This window comes from Aythya marila, assembly GCF_965140915.1.
Source record: "Aythya marila genome assembly, chromosome: 2".
Taxonomy (NCBI): domain Eukaryota; kingdom Metazoa; phylum Chordata; class Aves; order Anseriformes; family Anatidae; genus Aythya; species Aythya marila.
The window spans coordinates 47,939,049-47,963,748 of NC_139043.1; the positions used below are offsets into that span (position 1 = coordinate 47,939,049).

Sequence of the window (24,700 nt, forward strand, 5' to 3'; positions counted from 1 at the left end):
AAAAGACCTTCAAGATCATCTGGTTCAACCATCACCCTACCACTAATGTCACCCACTAAACCATGCCCCTAAGCACCACATCCAACCTTTCCTTAAACATCCCCAGGGACAGTGACTCCACCACCTCCCTGAGGAGCCTGTTCCAATGCCTGACTGCTCTTTCTAAGAAATTTCTCCTCATTTCCAACATAAACCTCCCCTGGCACAACTTGAGGCCATTCCTTCTATTACTACCACTGGTTATCTGCAAGAAGAGGCCGACCCCCAGCTGCCCACACCTTCCTCCTTTCAGGCAGTTGTAGAGATCAATAAGGCCTCCCCTGAACATCCTCTTCTTCAGACTAAACAACCCCAGTTCCCTCAGCTGCTCCTCACAGGACTTGTGCTCCCGGCCCTTCACCAGCTTCGTAGTCCTTCTCTGGAGGACATGCTCCATGGCCTCGATGTCTTCCTTGTAGTGAGGGCCCCAAAGCTGAACACAGTATTCAATGTCAGGCAGGACGTGCCTTTCATAAACCCATGCTGACTGCACCTGATTCCCAGGTTATCCTGCATATGCCTTGTGACTGTATTCAAGATGACCTGTTCCGACACCTTTCCTAGTACTGAGGTCAGGCTGACAGACCTGTAAGCAAGGAGTAGCAGGTCTGTTTCCACCTAAATCGTGGGGGATTTATTCTGCTGCCCGTCCCAGATTTCCAAGTCAGAAGGCTGAGTACCCCAAGGATAAGTGGTCTGACTTAGTAAAGACAGATGTAAAGAAGGCATTGAGAACCTCAGCCTTTTCCTTACCCTCAGTAGTCATGTTCCCCACTGCATCCAGTGAAGGATGGATGGAGGTTGTCCTTGGCCCTCCTCTTACTGTTAATATACTCAGAAAAAACTCTTTTTAACCACAGGTGCTAGGTTGAGCTCATGCTAGGCTTTAGCCTTCCTGATTTTCTCCCTGCAAACGCTGGCAACTTCCTTGTACTCTCCCCAACTTGCCTGTCCCTTCTTCCCAGACATAAACTTTTTCTCCTGAAGACTCAGCAAAAGTTCCCTGTTCAGCCATGCAAGCCTTCTTCCCCACCAGCTCATCTTACGACACACAGAACAGCCTGCTCCTGCACCTTGAAGACTTCCTTCTTGAGGAGCATCCAGCCTTCCTGGACCCCTCTGCCCTTCAGGACCGACTCCCAAGGGACCCTCCCTACCAGTGTCCTGCCCTCTGGAAGTCCAAGGTAGCAGTTTTACTGACCTCCCTCCTGACTTCAGGAGGAAAATAGAATAGTTCAGAATACTTCTACTTCAGAATAGAGAACTCTACCATTGCATGGTCACTCTGCCAAGACAGCTCCAACCACATCTCCCACCAGTCCTTCTCTGTTCATGAACAGCAGGTCTAGCGGGGCACCCCTCCAGTAGGCTCAGTAACCAGCTGAGTCAGGAAGCTATCTTCCACACACTCCAAGAACCTCCTAGACTGCTTCCTCTGGGCTGTATTGTATTTCCAGCATGTATCACTTCATGAAAATAGTGCCACATAGTTTACAAACAAGATCCTGAGGAAGAAAGTATTTTTCAGCCATGTAGGGGCTTGAAAAAGACAGTCAGAGGAAGATATGCTTCTACTGTACTGTAGTGTTTGGAAGCACTACCTGTATCCAGAAATGAGTAGTATTTCACTTGGCCCATACAAATGAACCTAAGAATTGTGTAATGGAAAGGATGCCCCATTGGTTAACACCTGGCATGCTGGGAGTGAACTATCTACACTCACTTTTCTTCAAGCAAGAAAAGCATTGATGCTTTTCCACTGCCTTCTGATGTGTAGGTTCAGCAGACCTAATACATTATACCAAATATGTAAGCCATTTTGTATAAAATGAGGATGCTCTCTGAAGCAAAGTAGTATTTAACTGAGAAACACACCGAATACACTGCAAACCCTGAATTCATGTAGATTTTTATGAAATAATAACAGTACACCAATATTTAGATATGACAATATCCATTCAGGACAGGCAAAGCCCTATTTTGCAATTATTGCAATTTCTACCTTTTTGTTAGGGTTGTTGTTTTGACAAATCCTCATCTATAAAGTATTAACAATCAACTTTTCATTAGAAGTTACACCCTTCCATTAACTGGGCTATGCAAAGCATAAAAATTTAAATATTTGGTCCACTTTATCTCGTTTATGGTATGCTGTTCACAAAATAATTCCTAATAATGACTATGAATTAAAAAGACACCAAAGTACTTCCTTCCAAATTGAATGATCATGCACCATTAATTTTTAAAATCCATTCTATCATTCAGTCTATTTTAGAAAACAGATATTGAATTAGTAATTTGACATGCACAAGAAAATTCTCTTTACCAACTGTACTAATGAGAGCAAAAGAAAAATAAAATCATCCTTCAAATTTGCTTTTTTGGCTTAAGGCTTAAATTCCTTCAGATTCATGGCAGAATATTTTACAAAAAATGAAAACAGTTCTGAAGCCTTAAACTGAAAATAGTAGAGACAAACTAGCTCCCACTCAGACATCTAAATGAGGAAAGGTCACATGAATGATACTGATACTTCCTCACAGCTATTTACACCTGCACAGATAAAACACTCACAGCTTCCAACTCTCAACCTCAGTTATAAACACATAAAAAGCAAATTTGACTATAGTGTGATGAGAATTCATGTCTGTATGCACGCTCTTTACTTTTTCTGAGATAGTAAGTTATCCTAAGGTTATCTCCACAGAAAGAGTACGCAGTTAATAGAGTTGTAAATTTGTAATGTGAACTGCAATCCAAGGGCCCTCATGGCATTTTATTCACCCATATTCCTAGTTATTAATCTCTGTAATAGCTAAAAGTAAATATAGTACTAAACAATGCGTCTGCAAACACAGTGACATATAAGGAGAAAGAGGTCACATTTGAAAGTCTGTTTCAGGATAACAGAATAAGTGCCTTGTGTAAACAGTAAATTACAGCAGCTTGCAACAATGGCATATATCTTGCCAATTTCTTTTTACATTGGTTTTATCCACAAGGAACACCAATTCTCACTTACATATATCAATTTTCCCATTAGAAATATATGATTATACTATTAATAACGTGATCATGACTTAATATATTCAGGACACTCTACTTTAAGCAAGAATTTCATAACATATTCTCAACAGATTTTTTAAAATCAAATGAGGAAGAATGCTTTGTGCTAAAATTTAACTTCTAGAGCAAACTCCTTCTCAGCTTTACAGGAGTACTCTGAGTAGACCTGCTTATGTTAGGCAGTATGAATACTGTCCTCCCTCCCTACTATTACCTATACCTCCACAATTCCACTTACAGATATGATTCACAACTACTAAGTCTCAGAACAGAGAAGCGAAGTAAAGGAGAAAAGGAAGAGCTTGAAGCCCTAATCACAATGATAATCTGGAAAAAAAAATCTGGAACACTTACTGAGTCAAGTCCTGGCCACATTCTGCACACAAGCCTTTCATAACAACTGGATGGCTACATCCTTCCAGTTTCACCAAGACACCCCTGGGGAGAAAAAAAAAACACAAGCATATTAATTCTACTGTTGATTTCAGACACTTAGATTACCGACTGGAAACTGAGAGTTCAAATAATTTTGGTTATGATTCAAATGCTGTCCCCCTAACATATGTGCTCTTGCCCCCTACAGAGAGGGGGGGAAAAAAAAAAATACAACACTAAATATTTGGTTTGAATTACTCAATTTACTACCTTTAAAAGTCACTAAAATATTTAGCGGTCAGTCTCTAACCTTAATTTAGCAAAGAAATTCAGTGCATTAACAAAACAAGCATTGCTTAAACAGCACAGAAACAGATTACATTCGGTTAGCCTCAGTTCCCATTAACATGTTACTGACTATCAAATATGGAAACTCTTCTGTTCTACACCAATTTTGTTGTAGTTTATCTTTTTGTGTCATGGCAGAAACATATTTCTTTAGACTTCTCAACAAAATATTTTAATTTTGTTATGCTTAAGCCTCAGGTTGTCACATTTTATGCAGACAGGCAAAATTACATTTTATTTTCTTCCAATGTCTAAAACAAACCAGAAATTAGAACTCAAAATGCTTCAGGTAAGTGTGATATTTACTATTCTAAACTGCTTAGAAAATAATAAATCTGCTTGTCAGTAAAATGATCCAACTGAAGTACTCTTTTGTTCAAATTTAGTTCTCAAAATTCAGTCTTGAAAACACCCATCATCTCTTCTCTCTCAAGTACCCGAATAGTCATTGAGAGAGACTCCTCCCATTTTCTTCAATACAGTTAAAGGAATTAATCTTTCAGACAGACTTTTAAGAAGAAAATAAAAAAAAACAGGCAGATATAGTTCAGCCACCACAAAGTTTCCCCAACTCCAACACCATAGGCTGCAACGTCTAATTTTTCAGAAATACAAAAAAATAGTAGAAAAAAAATTAAGTTCTTTCATTCATAAGTTAGTTGTAGTGTTCTCTTAGATTTCAAATCTACACTACAATAAAAAGAACGCCGGGAAAGAAACTTCCACATTTGTTCAAGTCTCTCATTTATTGATTTGACTACTAGGCATTTGAGGATTCCAAGAAGAAATCCACTCTTCAGATGACGCATGTAGCTGCTTGCTTCCAGTACTTCACAAATTTCTTAGTGACCAAAAGTTTGATGAGATTACTTACTAACAGCAGTGCAGTTAATGCATACGCTGGGATTATTTTTGTCTTTGAAAGCGAAAGATAGATTCTGATCAGGCGTATTTAAATAAACATTTTCATAAATTACCATACTGCTAGTACTCTCATTTACAAAAGGGCAGCTTCAGTCCCTTTGCAATGGCAGTCATCAACTTCTTGCCAATTACACCTTCTCTTCCTCTGTAAGCATTTTACATTTTTTTTAAATAGAGTACGTATAGTATATCTAAATATTTATAAAACATAAAAGTATTATAGAAATCAAATATATAAACAAGCATAAATAAGGTCTATGTATTCTTAGATCTCAAACAGTAATGGACAGTTGATCTGCATAGGAACAGCACAAGAGACAAGCAATTTTTGTGGTCCTTAACTACTGGCAATTTGTTGTTTGTTTACTTAGATCCCCTCTCATCCCCCCAAGTTTACATTACTTCATCATTTGACTCATCCTTCTTTCTCCCCATTTTACAAACATCCCTGCCTTGCTCTCCTTTGCCTTGGTTCATCCCTAAGCTCCTTCTTCACCTACCCTCAGCTACCAGGTCACACTAATGAGCATGCCGGAATTGCTCATCTTTAACCTGCGTTCAGTGCATGAACCTGAAATTATACAGACACGTCAACAGCCAAAAACCACAAACTGAACCAAACCAAAACACAACAGAAGCCATGGGAATACGTGTAAAAACCTTACAATGACTGGAGTATTGGTGCTTACCCCAACTTCATTGGTTTTCAATAACTCAGGAAAAAAACCAAAAACTCTTGATGACACCTCAGAAAGCAAAAATGTCTTCAGATATTCTCTACCTGGCACATGAGGTAACATCACACTCCAAGCCTACTACCAGAGGGGCTGGTGTAACCCTCAACTGAGGTAAGAGTTAAATTAGGATATGCAAGAAATTCTGATCACAAGCTCGTGAACTTTTGATCTCAACAGAGCAGAGATTCTTATAAGAAAATGAGAGTTCTAAATTATTCATTGATATTTTTTCTAACTAGCATCTCTATAAATCGTCACATACTCAAACACACTGCTAAATAACAGTTCTGACCCTGCACATTTAAACGTGAGCAGAACACCTAATTTGCTGATGCTTGCTAGAGCCAAGAAGTCAGATAGCAAACCCTCCCTAATTCCATTTCCACTATAATGTTTAAGTCAAAGGACAGAGGAAGAACTCTGCCCTTGTGAACTTGTGAGCACTGTACAACTGAGATTGTCATGTTTCAAAGACAACTGCCAGGCCTCCACGTTCTTCTAAGGCTTAAGCACATCCAAATATTTTACCCATATAAACTTTAGCACATATGTTTTAAGTGTATTCTAAAAAAGCAGATTTAGTAAAAGTATACTGCATAAAAATAGCCACAGAACTCAAGAAAAATGGCTTTTGTGAATTTCAGAACTGAAAACATTCCCTTCACCATTGAAGTGATGGATTTTCAAAATATAATGACCAAGATCAAAGATGATTAACAGATAAAACTGGGGGGATGAATATGGAGGGGGGTAGATCATTGCAATATCCAAGTTGAAATAGGAAGGACTGCAACAGGACAGCAGTATGCACTGCTCACACTGATTCTTTTAAGTGAAAAAAATAAACCGTGAGTGAAGTAAAACTTGAATAAGTAAATAAGGAAACCTGCTTTAAGATCTTATTCACATTCTTTCCATTTATGCTTGTAAATAAGAAACAGACACTAGGTGTGCCATTATAGCAAAATTTTATTTTTGTTGCAACAATCACGATCAGGGACAACCATTAGTAAATGGCCTCAGGATGCACTGGATGACCTCAAGCCCATCACTGCTCTCCCAGCACTTCCACACTACTACATTTTGTCTGTTTCTAAAACAACCCTTTTAAGTGTATCTGCTTTTAATCAGAAGCATGAGGAAGAAAAACAAAAAAGCTTTCATGAAATCTGATATGAGCATTTGTTTTCATTAACAGCGGAAGTCAATGCCTTTGCTAATTGTAAAGCCTGGTCACTAGCATTGACTCAAAAACACAGCAGTCTGTAACAAACGCAATGGGAGCTACAGTTCCAGGTAGGTTAATTTCAATGGGAGAGTTAGCACATACGGTTCTTGCATCTGTTCTTTCATCAATTTGCTACTCCTCAGTTCAAACAGTTCACTAGATCACTGAAGCAAGCCCACTACAAAGAAAAAGCAACCCCCAAAGGTTTTATTTGCTTTGTGCTTTGTTGTTGTTTTACTTTTTTTTTTTCCCTTTTTCTTTTTTTCCCCCCAGCATGATCTTACACTTCCAGCAATGAAAACTGAAGGCAGTAATGTGGGGTGTGGAGGTGCCATCCAACACCAGCACAGGAAGGCTATGGCCATGACAGCTTTCCTAAGAAAAACTTACGAAGACCCGTACTTTAAGGGTCTGTCCACTTAGCATGATGTGGTAACAGATGGGTTATCCTAAGTTATTCAAAACCCCTCCAACTTGAGGGTAAGTTAGCCACGGCCTTTCATTGTACCAGGGTACCCTTTTCACAGGCAACTGATCTAACAGCTTTCTGCCAAAGAAAGGTGATGCTTTGCTTCCCCACACCCTTAAGTTTCCTCTTGAAAGCACATCCAGAAATGGCTACTTCACTAACCTGGGAGCTGGGAGACCAGCCAACCCTGTCCAGGTTTGCTGCTGGGTTTAGCATCAAAGCAGCCAACAGAGTAATCCAGCAAGGGCTGCTGATGGGGAAAAGATGCAAATATTTGTAAACAAACCAAAACACATGGGTAAAATGCAGGCAGATTCAGCACCTCACTTCCTGGAACTGTCCCCCGACAGTGACCAGGCCACTGCTGTTAGCATTTACCTCCCCTGTTTGTTCAGGACTAGCTGGAACACCTTCATGCTCTGGAGACTGTGCTGTGCCTTTCACAAAGTCTTTTTTAAATGAACAAAGCACTGGCATAAAAAAAAGAGGGCAATTTGTCAAGTGTGTAAGTGGGAAAACTGACAATTACAGGTCCTAAAGCTATCACCTTATACTTGCTTGTACTTCACTACCATCTATCAAAAGCCAAGGAATTTCTGAGTTTCCTTGGATCACTACAGTATGAAGAAATACCACAGGTGTCCCATACTCCTCGGTTGTCGCTATGTTGTCACTTCAAGCTGTTGTCCTCCATCTGATGCCATATGATTTTGCAATTAGTATCAGACGTAAAACTGTACTAACACATCAAAAGAAGACTCCAATGAACAACTAATCAAACTCTTCCCCCACCCCACACACCATCCTGCAGCATGCTCAAGAAGTTATCAACAAATTGTGAGCAGGTAAAAATAGCAAATACACACCAGGCTTGTGATTATTAATACCAGGTATTACTCAATCGTCCAACTGATCTAGACCACATAGTAATACACAGTATTTTAGCTGTCATAAGACTAGAGTGGCAGATAACTGAAATCTCATTCAGCTTAAAGCCTGTTTCTACATTTTAATCGACTGAAATTTGTGAAAAACTGATGTTCTTGTTAGCTTACATCAGAATAGTGTTGAGTGGCGTGTGGCTGTAGCACCTCAAAGAGCCCTCAAGCCCAACTCACTGTAACTTCCAACCACAGCTTCTATTATATAGGACTCTAGTTTCATAGCAAGGATTTTTCAAGCATTTAATCATCCTGAAACAACCACAAAATATTAATTCCATAGATATTTAACCATCAGATTTTATTTTTTTAAACTCTTGAAAATATCTGCCAAGAAGCAAAGTCCTTGAACAATCAATTAAAAATACCTTGGATGACAAGTACAGGGTTTTCTTGAACCACACATCGATTAACTTTCATGTAAGTTACAAGACAATGGTAAGTCACAGCTAAACTGCTGCAAAGCCAAGTGGCAACCATCCCAGACTTATCCCACCTCCAGTGCACAGGATGATCCCAGATTTTTTTCTGACACCTCTCCCCCTACTTTAGAAAGCTGCATCTATTAAAAGGAAACATTACATCATCCCCAAACTTTTGACTACTTTCTCCCTTCTCAAGAAGGCCACACTTAAGCTATCATGGTCCTTTCATCCATTATTCCCAAACAACAAACAAAATAGGAGAAAGCTTATTACGGGACGCAGAATCCTCAAGTCTATAAGCTTCCTCCTTTCCTTTTTTTTTTGGATACTCTTTTATCTTGATACATCCTTCTGCACACACACACACCTATACAGGAAAATTTAATTACTCTTAACACCCTTAAAAAAGGTTTACAAACAAAACTGTCATGGGTTACATAGCACTGTTCAAGGCAAGGAGCAGCAGTTCCAAAGCTGGGAACACCCGTGTGCCTTACTATGCTGTAGGGATAACCAACAGCATCATGGAAGTGCCAAATTCTGACAAATACTCCAAAACCAGAGTGCAACAGTTTAAAAGGGTATTCAGCATAAAAAGGGAAAAATACTATATATATCTACAGATATGTTACCTAGAAGGTTAAGTTCCCTTCCTGTTTTAAAAATGCCTTCTTTGTCTAGGACCACTCATCCACTCCCTCTCCTGAGAACGGTAATTCATGTAGTTTACTTCGCTAACCTCGGACCAAGAAGTTTTGCCTTACACACCAGCTGAATGCTACAAGTTTTTGGATGCAACTTTTAAACACGGAAGCACTACAATGCAAACACGTGCATTATTCAGTTCTACTCTGCATGTCTGATGCCACTATTGTATTCGACTGCATTTCTCAAAGCACTTGCAGGAAGGCAAGAAAAAACAGTTTGTTTTTTTAAGATTAGGAGCAAAATAATACCTTGGCAGTATCCCATCTGTCCTTTAACTTTAAAAAGCATACTAAGAAAAACATTTTCACACATCTATAAGAAGAAATCTATGTGGTATACTGCAAGCTTTTTACACAGTGTGTGTAAAGAGAAAGAGTCCTTCTGGATGCAGACAATGCTGATGAATGACATCTTGTACAAGTCAACCAACATCAGCCAAGTTATCCTAGACTTGTTATTTCAATAACATCAGATGACTAAAGTAAAAGCCCCTTCCCATTGCACTTGTATTACGTTAAAGATTAGTCATTGGGAGCAATGCCCAATTAACCAAGTGTTTGAATCCTACCCAAAGGTGGTCTGATGGGGGGGAGGAGAGGCTCAGCCCATTGACTGATCCCAAAGTCAGAAGGTATCTTTCGCAATGGTATTTTCCCTTACACAATAGTATCTTCCCTAACATCCTCTCTCCCTTAAGAGATGAAAAAATGATATAAATTCTATCAGGTGGAGCTTGAATGACTCTAGCCATACATACCCTTGTTATGAATGGTGTGAAATTTTCTCGCTTTGCTTTTAAAGGTATAGACTAGAAAAACTTAAAGCACAAGCTCAGTGAGGCGTAGTTACACCTTGGAGGCGGGTAGCCTTTGGGATAGAGGTATGTTTTGGTACTATAATGGGCAAAGTTCACCAAAAGGACAGCATTTTGTCAAAAACATGACAGGCCGTTGGCCCAAGATAGCAAGTATGCAGCTTATCAGTTCTGATGGACCTTCAAGTTCCCATCTTATCACAGAGCCTGGCTGTGGTGTCTCCACTCCACTCCACCCTCTGTATAGTTCCTCTGAGAGTCAGCACACCAAGCACCCCCGGTGTGGGCAACATCTAAGGTTGGAAACCTAGGGAGCTTCCAAGAAATGCAGCTACACTCCACCCCAAAAACTTCTTGAATGCTGTAGCTTTTCTTTAGAAATTAAATTTACATTCACATTTTAAGTCACCTCTGGCAATTATTCCACAACTGGAAAGATCACAAAAGCCTTCACTCTTGGTTTTGAAGGTATGTTGGTTTTATTTCTTTAATGTTTTCTTCTCACCCTCTGTCTTTCTTTCCTTCCCCACCCACCCCCCCCTTCTTTTTAATAGGGCCAGTGATGAAGAAAGCATCAGAAAAGATACAGTGTGTTCTCACGCATTTCACTCAGGCTAATTCCTTCTCACCAAAAGGCTACTCTAAGGTCAACAGAAGTAGTTTCTACTAACTGGAAAGAGTTCATCTTTTTGGATAACAAGCACTTCTTCATTAGATACGTGAATATAGGTTCTGGATAAAACACATCATTGTTGAGTATCATTTCACCATACTAGGCGATACAGCAAGACATTCTCACCCCAAGTTTCATAGTAGAAGTTACACACACAGTACTTAACTGCTCCACACCAACAAAGTGATCACCTTTCTACTTTCCAACAAACTTTGCAGACCAGAAAATGTCTCCTGTTAGCAAGAATATCCTTTCACTACTGTCCAATGGTGAGACTTCCAATTCCGTAGGTCTGGGATCAGCAAAACAATACCTGAACAGAATGTGCAATCAAGATCCTTCAACTGTAACCTGTAACACAATACCACTTGCTTTTCAGGAAGTTCTACTATGCTCCCCTATACGTTAAGGCATCCTCTTCATATTTAAACTACTCACATGTGCTAGAAGACATTAAAAACTAACATTTTTAACTACACAAAACAAAGAACACTTCTCATAAAAATATTTTATTGACAACTTGCTATGAATTATCTTTCATTCTTCTGAAAAAGAGACCCCATAATGAAAGGCTGGTAGTTCTTTTCCTGAACTTTCAGGCTATGAAGTCCCAGCTGGAAATATTTATGTACCCTTTCGGTAGTGTTTAAGAATTTGCAATACCATCAACCCATATTTATTTTTATTTATGGACTTCAAATCTTGGTTTATCAAATTAGCTAAGAAGAGTCTTCCACTGGGTAATACTGACTTAAAAAGATCTGAAAGGCTAGGATCCCTGCTAGGGTCAGACCTTAGGTTAACACCAAACGCACAGTCATCGTTTTATCTTCAGGACACTATTTGTCTTGTAATTAAGAAAGAAACAACATGTAGGCTTGCCTTTGAAAAGACCCTGGTTTTCTGAACAAATATGGTATTGAAGCAAAGCTCAAAAATACAGCTAAGAAACTACCTAGACAGCAGTTGAACAGAAATCCACTGCAGCCCAGGAAAAAGCAAAACAGATTTCCAGCACAGACACCTACAAACACATAGTATTTAAAAGAAAAGAGCTACATTCATCTTATAGATCTACACTGAAATGCATAAAATAGTCCAATGAGCTATGTCACTCTGCTGACCCACAGGATTCTGCCTGTGCTCACACACACTGGCAAAGTCCTTGCGCCCAACGAAGATGACCAACTTGTAGTGAGAACTCTGAGAACAGACATTTCCCTGGTCTGGGAGAAACCCTATAAGCATAAAAGCAACGTGTTACTAAAGACCATCATATGAAATGCAGTATGGGACATATACAACCTCAATAACATTATTTCTTGATTTCAAAGTATTATTAAACCCCTTAAGGACTGCAATGGCTTTTACAAAACCAGTTTGATGTGACCCAAATGCTGGTTACTGCTTGAAAAGCTAATTCTGCCCTCCCTTTCCCCACACTACACTCCTACAGCAGTTACTGAGCTAAATGAGGGTACTGATGAGTACAGATCATTTAGGAGGCTGGGTTGGAAGGCTGAAAAGCAAGAAGGGAGGGCAAGCCAGCTTCAGCTACATGATTTCCAACACACAATTCGGTGCAAACTGGAGGCACACAGAAATGTGAGCATGCCTACCAGCCACCTCCCCCATCAGCCAGAAGAAATCCTGAAACTACGGCCGAAGAAAGCCATGCTGAGGAGAACTACACGCACAACACCGCTATAACCACACGGTGCATTGTCCTGCCTCTCTCCTGGTGACTTCTGCGCCTGAGGTCCAATTCCAACCAAACATCATTGAGCAGGTCGATTCGCTGAGATAACAAAGGTCCTACAAATTTTGTGAAAATAGATGGTAACAAAACAATAAGAAAAAACCTCAACCTTCCTGCAGGACCCTCCCATGGCATTCGCTATAACATGAGCTCCCATCTTGTTGGATACCAGAGAACTAGGAATAGAAGAAAGTAAGGAAGCCCCTGGCTTTGAGCTTGGACCTTTTTCAATATCAGTTTCAGCCAAACACCAGACGGATGCATTAAAAGCAGCTTCCATAGTATCAGCACTCACAGTATAAGAGAGAAAGAAAGGATACACAGAACACAGGTTGCAAAGAATGCATACCATAACTTACTATAAAAAATTGAATGAATCCAAATATAGAAAGGAACTAAGTAAATATAGTAAATAAGTTAAGTATTATTCAACTGTACTGAGTAACGAGATTTTCTTCAGGCTCTAATAAGCTCATTAGATGTTTGACAGGATATTGTGAAAAAATTTGCATCTGACCGAAACAGCAAATTGTTTTTCTTATGGTTTGTTACAAGTCCCATAACTTCAAAAAGTATAATTCATCTGTATTTTCCTCCTCTTGACGGCTGCAAAATGAAAGGTATTGAGGTCCAGGGTTACAAGTCCTTCTCATCTTGTGTGGTAAATGAAGCCCTGAGGCTTTGTAACATTAGATAACCAAAGGAAGATTTTCTTAGATTAAAAACTATAGATTATTGTGCTGTTACTTAGCTTTTTTTTTTTTTTTTTTTTTTTTTTAAAAAATAAGAGAACACATTCCCACCTCTTTCCTACTATCTTCTCCAAAAAGATAAAACCTTGGCTTGATCAGAATCCAGATACATTTAACCATGACTTTGATACTCTCATATACTTATTTGTAAAAGAACACATTTTACCTACTAGGGGTATACAGCAAGACAGAAGAATGTCCAATTTAAATGTACTGGTAATAAATCTTTTGGAAGATTCTGTTAATATAAACCACGCAAGAGAATTTCAGCAGTCCATCCCATCATTAGGGTCTGAAAGGGGTCAAGTGTTTCACATTACAAACATTTACACAAATACATAAAATATTGACCCAGCCCAGAATTGTGACGTGCCAGTGGCAGCTCCAAACTGGTTAACTTTGACGGGTAACTAGCACTAACTATACACAGAGCAGTGCAACACTTTTTGGCATTTTATTTGTTGCTTCTGCCACTGGTGGAAATTATGCTTTGTTAACATCAAAGACCTTCCATTAACTGCTTGCTGTCATGTTATTTACAGTCCTCCAACAGGTCATACTTGGTCTCTCAAGCCCTGCCTTGGCGTTTGATGCACACCTAGCTATGCTTGTATAAGCACCAGCCACCTCCTGCCTGCCTCAGGCTGTCGGTGTCACCCTGCACCATCCCCTTTCTCTGTGATGACACCTCTTTGCACGCCAATATATTAGACTGGATCAAGGACTAGAGCCTGCTGAAAAACTGATGAAGAAGCTTCCTCTTAAGTTCAAGAGATCAGTCATTTTAACTATTTTTTCCAACACAGTGCACACTAGGAACACTCAGAGAGGATGATACAGACTGAAGAGGACTGCTAAAGCCACGACCTATTCCAACAAGTAGCAAACCAAGTAACAAAAAAAAATAAGTGCTATACGTGGTGTGCTCTTTTCACATGCCTAAAGATTTTATCTTGTGCCTGACAGGTTAAAAAAACACAAACCAAACATTAGAAATGCATCTTCTTAAGAGAACTGTGCTATAAAACAATTATTTTCATAAATAAAGATGGCTAAACCGACATGGTAAGAACTTAGTCATGTTATTTATCCTCAAATAAAAAAAGATTTAATCAATTTACATTTTCATGCTCTAAATAAAAGTAAAAACATTTGGACTAGAAAGAGTCCTACAGCATTTAAGTGTCCTACAGCATTTAAGTGACTGGCAAATATTTGCACATATGGTTTGCAGAGAATTCAGGGCTAAAGTGGCCAGACCCAATTGTTTGAAAGCAGCAAACAGCACCTGCGAAGCCAGAGAGCTTGGATTGGAAAGGACAAAAAAGCGTATCCTCTGGAAATAACAAAAAAGTTTCAGCTATGTTGCCTACCTTAATCACTATAGTACTTTAATAACAAACAACCTTAATATACATCTAAATATTGCTGATAGTTTTATGTTATCATTTCCATTCCACAAAATGACAAGTCACAGGCAAGAAATCAAATATGCACCAAACAAAACCTTTTAAGTTACTGAACAAAAGCAGTGATGTCTCCAATTGTTGACCAGCTCTACTCCCTTCAGGTCACGCTTTTTCCACCTCTTCAATTGAAGTTTTATTTTATATTTACTCAGTAGCTAACATTACAGCATGTAATAAAGAAATAATGCTGAAAGCTCAGACTTCCAGAAGAGTAAAGGCTGACAATAGCCAATACTAAAACCTAACTTTTATCGGTTTCAGAAACAAGCAATTTTGGAAACCTGGAACGACAGTACTAAAGAACAGTAATTTATTATCTAACTGTTTCAAAAGGAAGCACTTGCTAATTACAGTCAAGTGAATCAAGAGCGAACAAACCAACATAAGCAGCGCACAAAAATCAGTGCATTCAAGTCCTGAAGTTTACATTGCACAAAGCTAAACCTAAAGAGCTGCTGTATCAGACCCACGTTTTTTAAATCATTCATATTAACCATCTTCTTGGTCCAATTTTCCCCCCTCAAGCGCTTAGCTAACGTAACAAACACACAAGACAACTTTATCTCCCCCTCCACTCAGCATTATCAAGACGAATTTCATCACACATGCACTGCTTGAAAATCCTGGTCTGCATTTTTCCAGATGCTTTTATTCTGACCTAGCATTTACGGCACCTTTGTGCTAAACTGAAGGTTGAAAGATCATCCATCTCACGGCAGATGTGGTAGCTGAGCACTGATGCAGCAAAACGGGAAAGCCACAGCCTTACCTCAGAAAGAATAAAGCTCTCTGTAGCAAGCAAAATGCAGCCTACCACAACATTGTAGGGGTTGGAAGGGACCTCAAGAGATCACCGGGTCCAAACCCGTTGCTAAAGCAGCTTCCCTAGAGCAGGCTGCCCAGGTAAGCGTCCACATGGGTGTTGAATATCTCCAGAGAAGGAGACTCCACAACCTCTGATAAGAAAACAATTGCTTTTTCCTGGCCCTTTGAAAAAGCACAGAGGTTTAGCATGGAGGAATTATTTTTCAATTGGTAGAGTTTGGGTTTGGGTGCAGCCACCCACCAACCAGAGACCTGCAGTAAAACAAAACAGCTTGCTGCCATAAAACAGAGGAAGTGCAGGCTTCCGATGGCTTCCTGTTGAGGAAAAACATAAATAAACGTGCTTGAAGCGCGGGGCAGCAACCCACCAGCCCGATTCCACCTAGAGGTGCGCTAACAGCGGTGCCCGGCAGCCCTGCCCGCCCCCTTCCCCCCTGCCCCGTCCCCCGTCCCCCAGGGGCCGCCGGCACTCACCCGGGCGCGACGACCTGCCCGGGCCTGGCGCACAGCTCCCTCACCACGCCGGGCCGCTCGGCTTTCAGCTTGCGCTCGGCCGCGGCCCGCTGCGGCCTGGGGCTGCCGGCGGCGGTGGCGGTGGCTGTGGCGGCACCGGCACCGGGCGGGGCAGCGGGCCGCGGGGCGGGCGGCAGCGGGGCGCAGAGCGCCAGCACCGAGCCGATCTGCACTGCCGCCCCCACCGACACCTTCCACTCCAGCAGCCGCAGCGGCCGCGGGCCCGGGGCGCGGATCTCCGTCACCAGCCCCGCCGGGCCCTCCGCGCCTCCGCCACCGCCGCCGCCGCCGCCACCGGCCGCGGCCTCCTCCCCGCCGCCGCCCTCCATCCTCGCGGTTGCTATGGCAACGCCGCGCCCGGCGGGGGAGCCGCGGCCGCCCCGACACACACCGGCGGCGCCGACACGCAGCGAGGTCGCGGCCGCCGTGCGCAGGCGCGGGGTGAACCCCGCCGGGCTTAAAGGCACCGCCGCGCCGCGCTGCCCGCGCCCGCCCCTTCCTGCCACGGCCCCCCCCCCTCCCCGCCTCGTTTGCAACACGCTTCCGGCCTACATGTCCCAGCGTGCACCTGTGGGCTGCGGGGTTTTTGTTGAGGGGCGGGGTGCGCGGGGCATGATGGGGGTTATAGTCCTCCTGCCTCAGGGCGAGGGGGAATATGGCGTCCCAGCCGTGCAGTGCTCAGTGTTCTAGGGAGTTACAAGAAAACTTGAGCACAGGGAACTCAGCGCAGAATAAGGCCACACACTGAACACTGGAGTTAAAACTGAACGCTGGATATCACAGAATCACAGAATTTCTAGGTTGGAAGAGACCTCAAGATCATTGAGTCCAACCTCTGACCTAACACTAACAGTCCCCACTAAACCATATCCCTAAGCTCTACATCTAAACGTCTTTTGAAGACTTCCAGGGATGGTGACTCCACCACTTCCCCGGGCAGCCTGTTCCAATGCCTCTCAGTAAAGAAGTTCTTCCTAACATCCAACCTAAAACTCCCCTGGCACAACTTAAGCCCATTCCCCCTCGTCCTTTTTGCTTGGACTAGTAGCCTTAGAGCCTTAGTTCTGCTGTTTCCTAATTCCTCAACTTCTAAATAATACTATTTTAATGTTGTCACGTGCATGCAGTAAAGCTACCTCATAAAAGATGAGCTGCTTCCTTTTTGCCTACCACTCCTTCCTCTACAAGACCAAACAATTCTTACTGGGGAGTCTGGTAGTCTCTACAACCTATGTTGTTTCTATTTTCTACTTCTTAATCTAAAATAAAAATAATCAGCCCTGAAGAAACGTATCATTGTCCTTTTGCACATGAAAACTGGCATCTATACCACCACCGGTGACCGCTGATGAGGCCAGTGGCAGCCACTAGAGCTCACCTGGGAGCTCCACCTGGAAGTGCTGCCTTGCAGCATTTCTCCTTGGCTCTCACCTGGCCAATGTTTTAGCTTGCATCCAGGCTTTTTCCTTTTGGGGGGTGGATTGTTAATGTCCTGCTCAGGGGCAGCAGGCTGAGGTCTGCTGCCATGTTAAAAGTGATGCCCAATTCATCGTTAAAAGTCTGGTCGCGTTCAGGGTACTGAACTATCACAATTATGGGTGCACAAATAACAATACAACCTCAGTCTTGTCACGTTCCATGAATTAGCACGGCCACACATAAAGAGTTTGGTCATGTTCAATGAGAACTACCATGGCTAGATTAACGAGTAGTGCAATTTATTGAAGAAACAGCTACACAGGTGCTTTGGATTGCCGGTGATAAATTCACCATTTGCAAAGCACGTGAAAATACCTAGAGTATGAGTAACACAGCCTGGCTACAAACGCATTAAAAAATACGAAGTGAGTCTATAGAGATTTCTAAGTTTGTAGGGGAGGTCCTTGGCATAACCAAGTGCTCAAATCTTACCCAAAGGTCTCCTGATAGGGGTGGGGAAGAGAGGCTCAACCCATCAACTGATCCCAGAAGTCAGAAGGTATCTTTCACAAGGGTATCTTCCCTAACATCCTCTCTCCCTTAAGCTAATTTATATCACTTTTCATCTGTCAGGTGGAGCTTGAGTGACTCTAGTCATGCATACCTTTGTTATGATTGGTGTGAAATTTTCTCACTTTGCTTTTAAAGGTATAGACAAAAAAATTAAAGCTCAAGCACAGTGAGGTGTGGTTACGCCTTGGAGGTGGGTAGCCTTTGTGACAGAGGTGTGTTTTGGTATTATAATGGGCAAAGTTCACCAAAAGGACAGCATTTGGTCAAAAATGTGACAGGCTGTTGGCCCAGGGTAATAAATACAGAGCTTACTGGTTTCAGTGTGCACAAGAACAACCAAGTTCCCATCTTATCACAGAGCCTGGCTCCACTCCTCACTCCACTCCACCCTCCATATAGTTCTTCTCAGAGTCAGCACACCAAGTTCCTCTGGGGTGGTCAACATCTAGGGTTGGCGGCCTAGCAAACTTCTATGGAATGCAACTACACTCCACCCTGGAAGCTTCCTGAATCCTGTCCCTTTTCTTTAAAATGTGAATATAAGTTTAATTTCTAAGTCACCTCTGGCAATTATTCCATGCCTGCCTTATGGGACTGCTCCTATTAAGGAGTGCAAAGGAAGAGGGGGAGTCTCAAGGAGTAGGAGAATTGATCAGGTATTTCCCTATTCTTAAAGCCTTTGTAGACTTCCAAGTCTAGCAAAAAAACCTGTTCCATCAAGATTGGTAGGCATGATAGTCAAAGAAAGACTGGAACAGTATCTGAGGTGGGACGGGACCTCTGGAGATCAATAGCCTCATCCCTCAGCTCAAAGTAGGATAACTAGCAGGTTGCTCACGGGTGTCCAGTTGGATTTTCAGTATCTCCAAGGATGGTAATCTCTGCAGCCTCTCTGAGCAACCTGTTCTGGTGTTGAAACACCCTCATAGCGAAAAAAGCTGGAATGTCTCGTATTTCATTTTGTGTTCATTGCGTCTTTTCCTGTTGGTGGACAACACTGAGAAGAGTCTGACTCTGTTCTCTTTATCAACCTTCCTTTCCACCCCAAACACAATCTCAATGTGTTTTTACACATTGATCCCTCAAGTCTTCTCCATGCTGAACAGTCCCAGCTCTCTCAGCTGCTTCTCATGTGACAGATGCTCCAAGTCTTTTAATGTTTGTGGCCCTTTGCTGCACTCGCTCTAGTATTCCCATGCCTCTTTTGTACTGCACACAGTACAGCCCTTGTGGTGTCACCAGTGCTGAGGGGAATGATCACCTCCCTTGTCCTGCTGCAAGCACTCTTTCTAATGCAGCCCAGGATACTGTTGCTTTCTTTGCTGGAAGGGCACATTTGCTGGTTCATGGTCAGATTGGTGTCCATCAGGGTCCTCAGGGCCTTTACTGTAGATCTGCTTTCCAGAGCTGGTCCCCAACCTGTCCTGGTACATGGGGTTGTTCTGCCCCAAGTGCAGGACTTGGCATTTCCTTGGCTTGAACTTGATGAGGTTCCTATTTGCTGATTTCTGCAGCCCAACAAAGTCCTTCTGGACTGTCACCCACTCTTCCCAGCTTTGTATCATCTGGAAAGTTGCTGAATGTGCACTCTGTCCCATCGTTGACATCAATACTGGCCGTAGTGTCGACCCTTGGACAAACCACCAGTGAATGAGTAACTATTGGCAGGACCCTCCTAAAATACTATAAAGCATCAAGGACCAGCTTCATGTTCATGCAATACATATATTTATTTTTCTATTTCTGCCAGAGGAAATAACCTCTTTAGAGAAACCAGAAAAGACAGCAGATTATCTCCAGATTCCCTGAGCATAATCATCTTTGCCCTTTGTTTGAAGATGACCTCAGTTAAAAACAAACAAAACAAAACAAACAAACAAACAAAAACAACAACTGTATTTGTCGGTACTGAATGTCCCCTTATTGTATGTTGTGATGTGAGTCTTGGCAGCAGAGAAGAGCCATGTCATAAAAATGATGTCACTTTGCCCTACAAATATCTCAGACCTATGGTTAGTCTGCTTCCATTTTGCCTGCTAATCTCCCTCACCCAATACTCACATTTAATCTCATGCAGCTTTCTGAACACCTGTGCTTTTTTGAAAGGTGGCCTACCACAGAGCTTCTTTGTATTTCAGCATCATATCTATCCAATCAGACCTCCTTGGTTGCATAGGGATAGAAAATATTCGATCCCTTACTGACAGGCTTGATGTATGTAAGAATTCAGTGACTTTGAAGTCTAACAGTGCATAGCCACACAGGGCTAGAATAGGTGATATTATAGGCAAGGAATGAAGTAAGAAGAACTTACTTTGCCTTACCAACACTGATCCATTAACTTATCTCTGGAACAAAGCAAGGGGGTACTGCAGCTTCTACAGCAATGTTAATCTCAGAAAGCCTCTGCAGCCTCTCATTCCACAGAAACTATTTTGTGATTTTCTCTTCACCTGTAGTTGTGTAGACAAAAATCTCAGCTGGGAGAGTAACAAATGAAATCTACGTAATAATTATTGTTTCTGGTTACTTTGAATGCACTGAGGCAAAGCTTTACAAAATAATTGCACTGATCAATCCTAGGTAGGTGCAAGGGAAAGTTTCTGAGATGGTGTATAATGAGAACATTAGGGGAAGAATCTGTAATTCCCTTAAGTATAATGCTAAGGAATACACTGTGTTAAAATGCTTGACTTCATGTCTGGTAATACTAGATGACTTCCATCAAGAGGCAGATGTTTTTCCCAGACTTCCGTTCAAAAAGAACATCAGAATTCTAACACGCCTATGCATTTGAATACATTGTGTGAACAAAAGCATATGCTGTAGATATCAGCTTCATATAACTGCCAAGTGAAAGCACTGGGGTTTTAGATAAAGCCTTGTAGGGAAGCATTTCTTGAAAGTGATAGATGGGCAATTTAAAAAGTACATGCACTCAGTACAGCTGACTTCTAAGGAGGTAAAGGAGATATTTGGTAGTTTGTTTACTTAAGTATCTACCTGGACCTGTGAAAAGCATTTGACACTGCCCCATGTGATATCCTTGTCTCTACATCGGAGAGACATCAATTTGATGGACGGACCGCTTGGTGGGTAAGGAATTGGCTGCATGGTCACACTGAAAGAGTTGCAGATAACAGCTCAATGTCCGAGTAGAGATCAGTGACGAGTGGTGTTCCTCAGGGGTTGCTATTGAGACCTGTGCTATTTGACATCTTTATCAGTGACATGGACAGTGGGATTGAGTGCATCCTCAGCGTATTTGCCAATGACAACAAGCGATATGGTGTGGCTCATGTGCTAGAGGGAAGGGATGCCATCAAGAGGGACCTGGACAGGCCTGAGAGCTAGACCTGTGTGAACCTCATGAAGTTCAACAAGACCGAGTGCAAGGTCCTTCATCTGGGTCAGGGCAGTCCCAAACACAAAATAGAGGCTGGATGGAGAATGGTTAGAGTGCAGCCCTGATGAGAAGGACCTGGGAGGTGTTGCTTTATAGGAAGCTCAACATGAGCTGGCAATGTGTGCTTGCAGCCCAGAAGGCCAACCGTATCCTGGGCTCCATCAAAAGAAGCATGGCCAGCAGGTCAAGGGATGTGATTCTCCCCCTCTGCTCTGCTTTTGTGAGAACCCACCTGGACCACTGCATTGAGCTCTGTGGCCCCCAGCAAAAGAAGGACATTGACCTATTAGAGTGAGTCCAGAGGAGGGCCATGAGCATGATCGGAAGGCTGGAGCACCTCTCCTCTGAAGATAGGCCGAGGGACTTGGGGCTGTTCAGCCTGGAGAAGAGAAGGCTCCAGGGAGACTTTATAGCAGTCTTTCAGTGCCTAAAGGGGGCCTACAGGAAACAGCTGAGGGACTCTTTACCAGACAGTGTAGTGACCTATCACAAAGGGTAATGGTTTTAAACTAAAAGAGGGGAGATTTAGATTAGAGGTTAGAAGGAAATTCTTCACTCAGAGGGTGGTGAGGCACTTACAGATTGCCCAGAGGAGCTGTGGATACCCCATCCCTGGAGGTATTCAAGACCAGGTTAGATGAGCCCCTGAGCAACCCTGTCTAGTGAATGGCATCTGTGCCCGTGGCAGGGGGGTTGGAACTGGGTGATCTTTAAGGTCCTTTCCAACCCAAACCATTCTGTGATTCTATGTTTGAAACATGCTTAGCGAAATTTCTCTTAAAAAACGTTACCTTACTTTGGGTGTTCTTGCTATAATAAATATTCAAAATGCATTATATAATGACTCTTAAAGATGACTTGGCTGAATATTTTCATACTCAGATTTTGATGCTGTAATCCTGTCACAGCATCTTTAAACCACACTAATATCTGTTATGTAGTAACTTTGGGAGGATGTAAAGTACAAGTTGGCCAACCTCCTGGAGTCTACAAGCAACATGCAGCAATTTTCAAGAAATGCAAGAAAGAAGACGCTGACAACTACAGGCCTGTCAGTCTCACATCAGTGCCTGGTAGAAATATGGAGAAGATTGTCCTGGGAGTTACTGAAGCACACCTGGGGACAATGCAGTCATTGGTCCCAGCCAACATGGGTTCACGAGGGATAGGTCCTGTTTGACAAATTTGATATCATTTTATGATAAGATCACCAATCCAGTCGATCAAGGGAAACCAGCTGATGTGATCTTTTTGGATTTCGGTAAAGCTTTTGACACAGTATCCCATAGGATCCTACTGGACAAAATGTCCAGCATTCAGCTAGACAAAAACATCATCTGATGGATGAGCAATTGGCTGATGGGCAGGGCTCAAAGGCTTGTGGTAAATGGGGCAACATCAGGTTGGCGGCTGGTCACCAGTGGGGTCCCCCAAGGCTCCATTTTAGGGCCAGTGCTCTTCAGTGTTTTCATAAACGATTTGGATGTAGGACTAGAAGGTATTTTGAGTAAGTTTGCTGATGATACTAACCTGGGAGGAGTTGCTGACTCTGTTGAGGGTGGAAAGGTCTTGCAGAGAGATCTGGACAGATTGGAGAGCTGGGCGACCAACAACCTCATGAAGAGCAAGGTCCTGCACCTGGGATGGGGCAACCCTGTCTTTAGGTACAGACTGGGGGATGAGACGCTGGAGAGCAGCCCTGCAGAGAGGAATCTGGGGGTTGTGGTTGACAGGAAGCTGAACGTGAGCCAGCAATGTGCCCTGGCAGCCAGGAGGGCCAACCGTACCCTGGGGTGCATCAAGCACAGCATTGTTAGTTTTTTGAGGGAAGTGATTGTCCCGCTCTACTCTACACTGGTGCGGCCTCACCTCGAGTACTGTGTGCAGTTCTGGGCACCATAGTACAAAAAGGACATGAAACTGTTGGAGAGTGTCCAGAGAAGGGCTGCAAAGATGGTGAAGGGCCTAGACAGGAAGACGTATGAGGAGTGGCTGAGCTCACTGGGCCTGTTCAGCCTGGAAAAGAGGAGGCTGAGGGGAGACCTCATTGCAGCCTACAGCTTCCTCACCAGGGGGAGTGGAGGGGCAGGCACCGACTTATTCTCTTTAGTGACCAGTGATAGGACCCATGGGAATGGTGTCAAGCTGAGGCAGGGAAGGTTCAGGCTGGATATCAGAAAGAGGTTCTTCACTGAGAGGGTTGTTGCACACTGGAACAGGCTCCCCAGGAATGTAGTCACGGCACCGAGCCTGTCAGAGTTTGAGAAGCGTTTGGACCGTGCTCTTAGTCATATGGTCTGAATTTCTGGGTAGACCTTTGTGGTGCCAGGAGTTGGACTTGGTGATCTGTATGGGTCCCTTAAACTTGGGATATTCTATGATTCTATGTACTTACTGAAATCTGCAAATGGATAAGAGCCACAAAGCACACAGTGTGTACCTCACTGTTCCCAGGAGAGCTGTGGCTTGCTTTGCAGAAGGATGTGACAGCAGCTTGACAGCAATCTGAGGACCCCACTCCATCCCAAAGCCGGGGTATGCAGCTGCAATGCAGGGTGTCTGAGCAAAGTCACTCTCCTCATTTGCCTGTAGGTGAGGATTTGCATGAACCAGCTACCCTGGTGCTAGACAATCCCATTGCCAATTACATGATTGGACTAACTCCTGGACTACTCAGGAGTTACACAGAGGTTGTTCAAGAGTCCCAGATCAGCCAGTCGCTATGGCAGGGAGTTAATAGTCATTTACATCCTAAGTGCAAGAAGTTTGTAAGGTGGTATTGCATTTTGATATATTCCAAGAAATTATGGAGATATTTAAAAGCTCTCACAGCTCTTCTGTGCTATATACATCCAGACACCTCATTGCACCCACTGTGATAACCAGTGGCAGATTTCACTTGGGGAAGTGAAATAACGTCATCCTGTTTTTTGAGAGTTTCCAGTAGAAAGTTAAGCTTTAACCTCCTGAAAAGCCTGGAGGACTTATCATCAGAAGCCATAGCAGCTTTTGCTCCATGTGAACACCCTGTGTAAAAGAGGTTTGGGTTGCTTCCATTGTGGCAATCCTTTCCTGTTTCTAGTTTCTTGACTGCTCAGCCAAGGACCTTTTGCCAGGTTTTCTGCTGGCTTTTGCAGATGCAACTAAAGGAATGAATTTAACACAAAGAATACAATAAAATGCACATCTGGGGCTTGATCTCACTCACACTGAACTATTACGAATATTGTTAATTGC

General features: G+C 42.6%; 1 protein-coding gene across 1 annotated transcript in view; it reads right to left on the reverse strand.

Annotated features, from left to right (window-relative positions):
• The window catches only part of CTDP1 (CTD phosphatase subunit 1), an 87,536-nt gene extending 71,035 nt beyond the window's left edge, over positions 1–16,501 (reverse strand). Inside the window, exons 1-2 of the mRNA XM_082752888.1 lie at positions 16,027–16,501; positions 3,460–3,543 (exon numbers count right to left, since the gene is read on the reverse strand). Coding sequence (XP_082609014.1) covers positions 3,460–3,543; positions 16,027–16,394 — 452 coding nt within the window. The 5' untranslated portion in view covers positions 16,395–16,501. The remainder of the gene's footprint in view (positions 1–3,459; positions 3,544–16,026) is intronic.
• Positions 16,502–24,700: the final 8,199 nt, after the last annotated feature.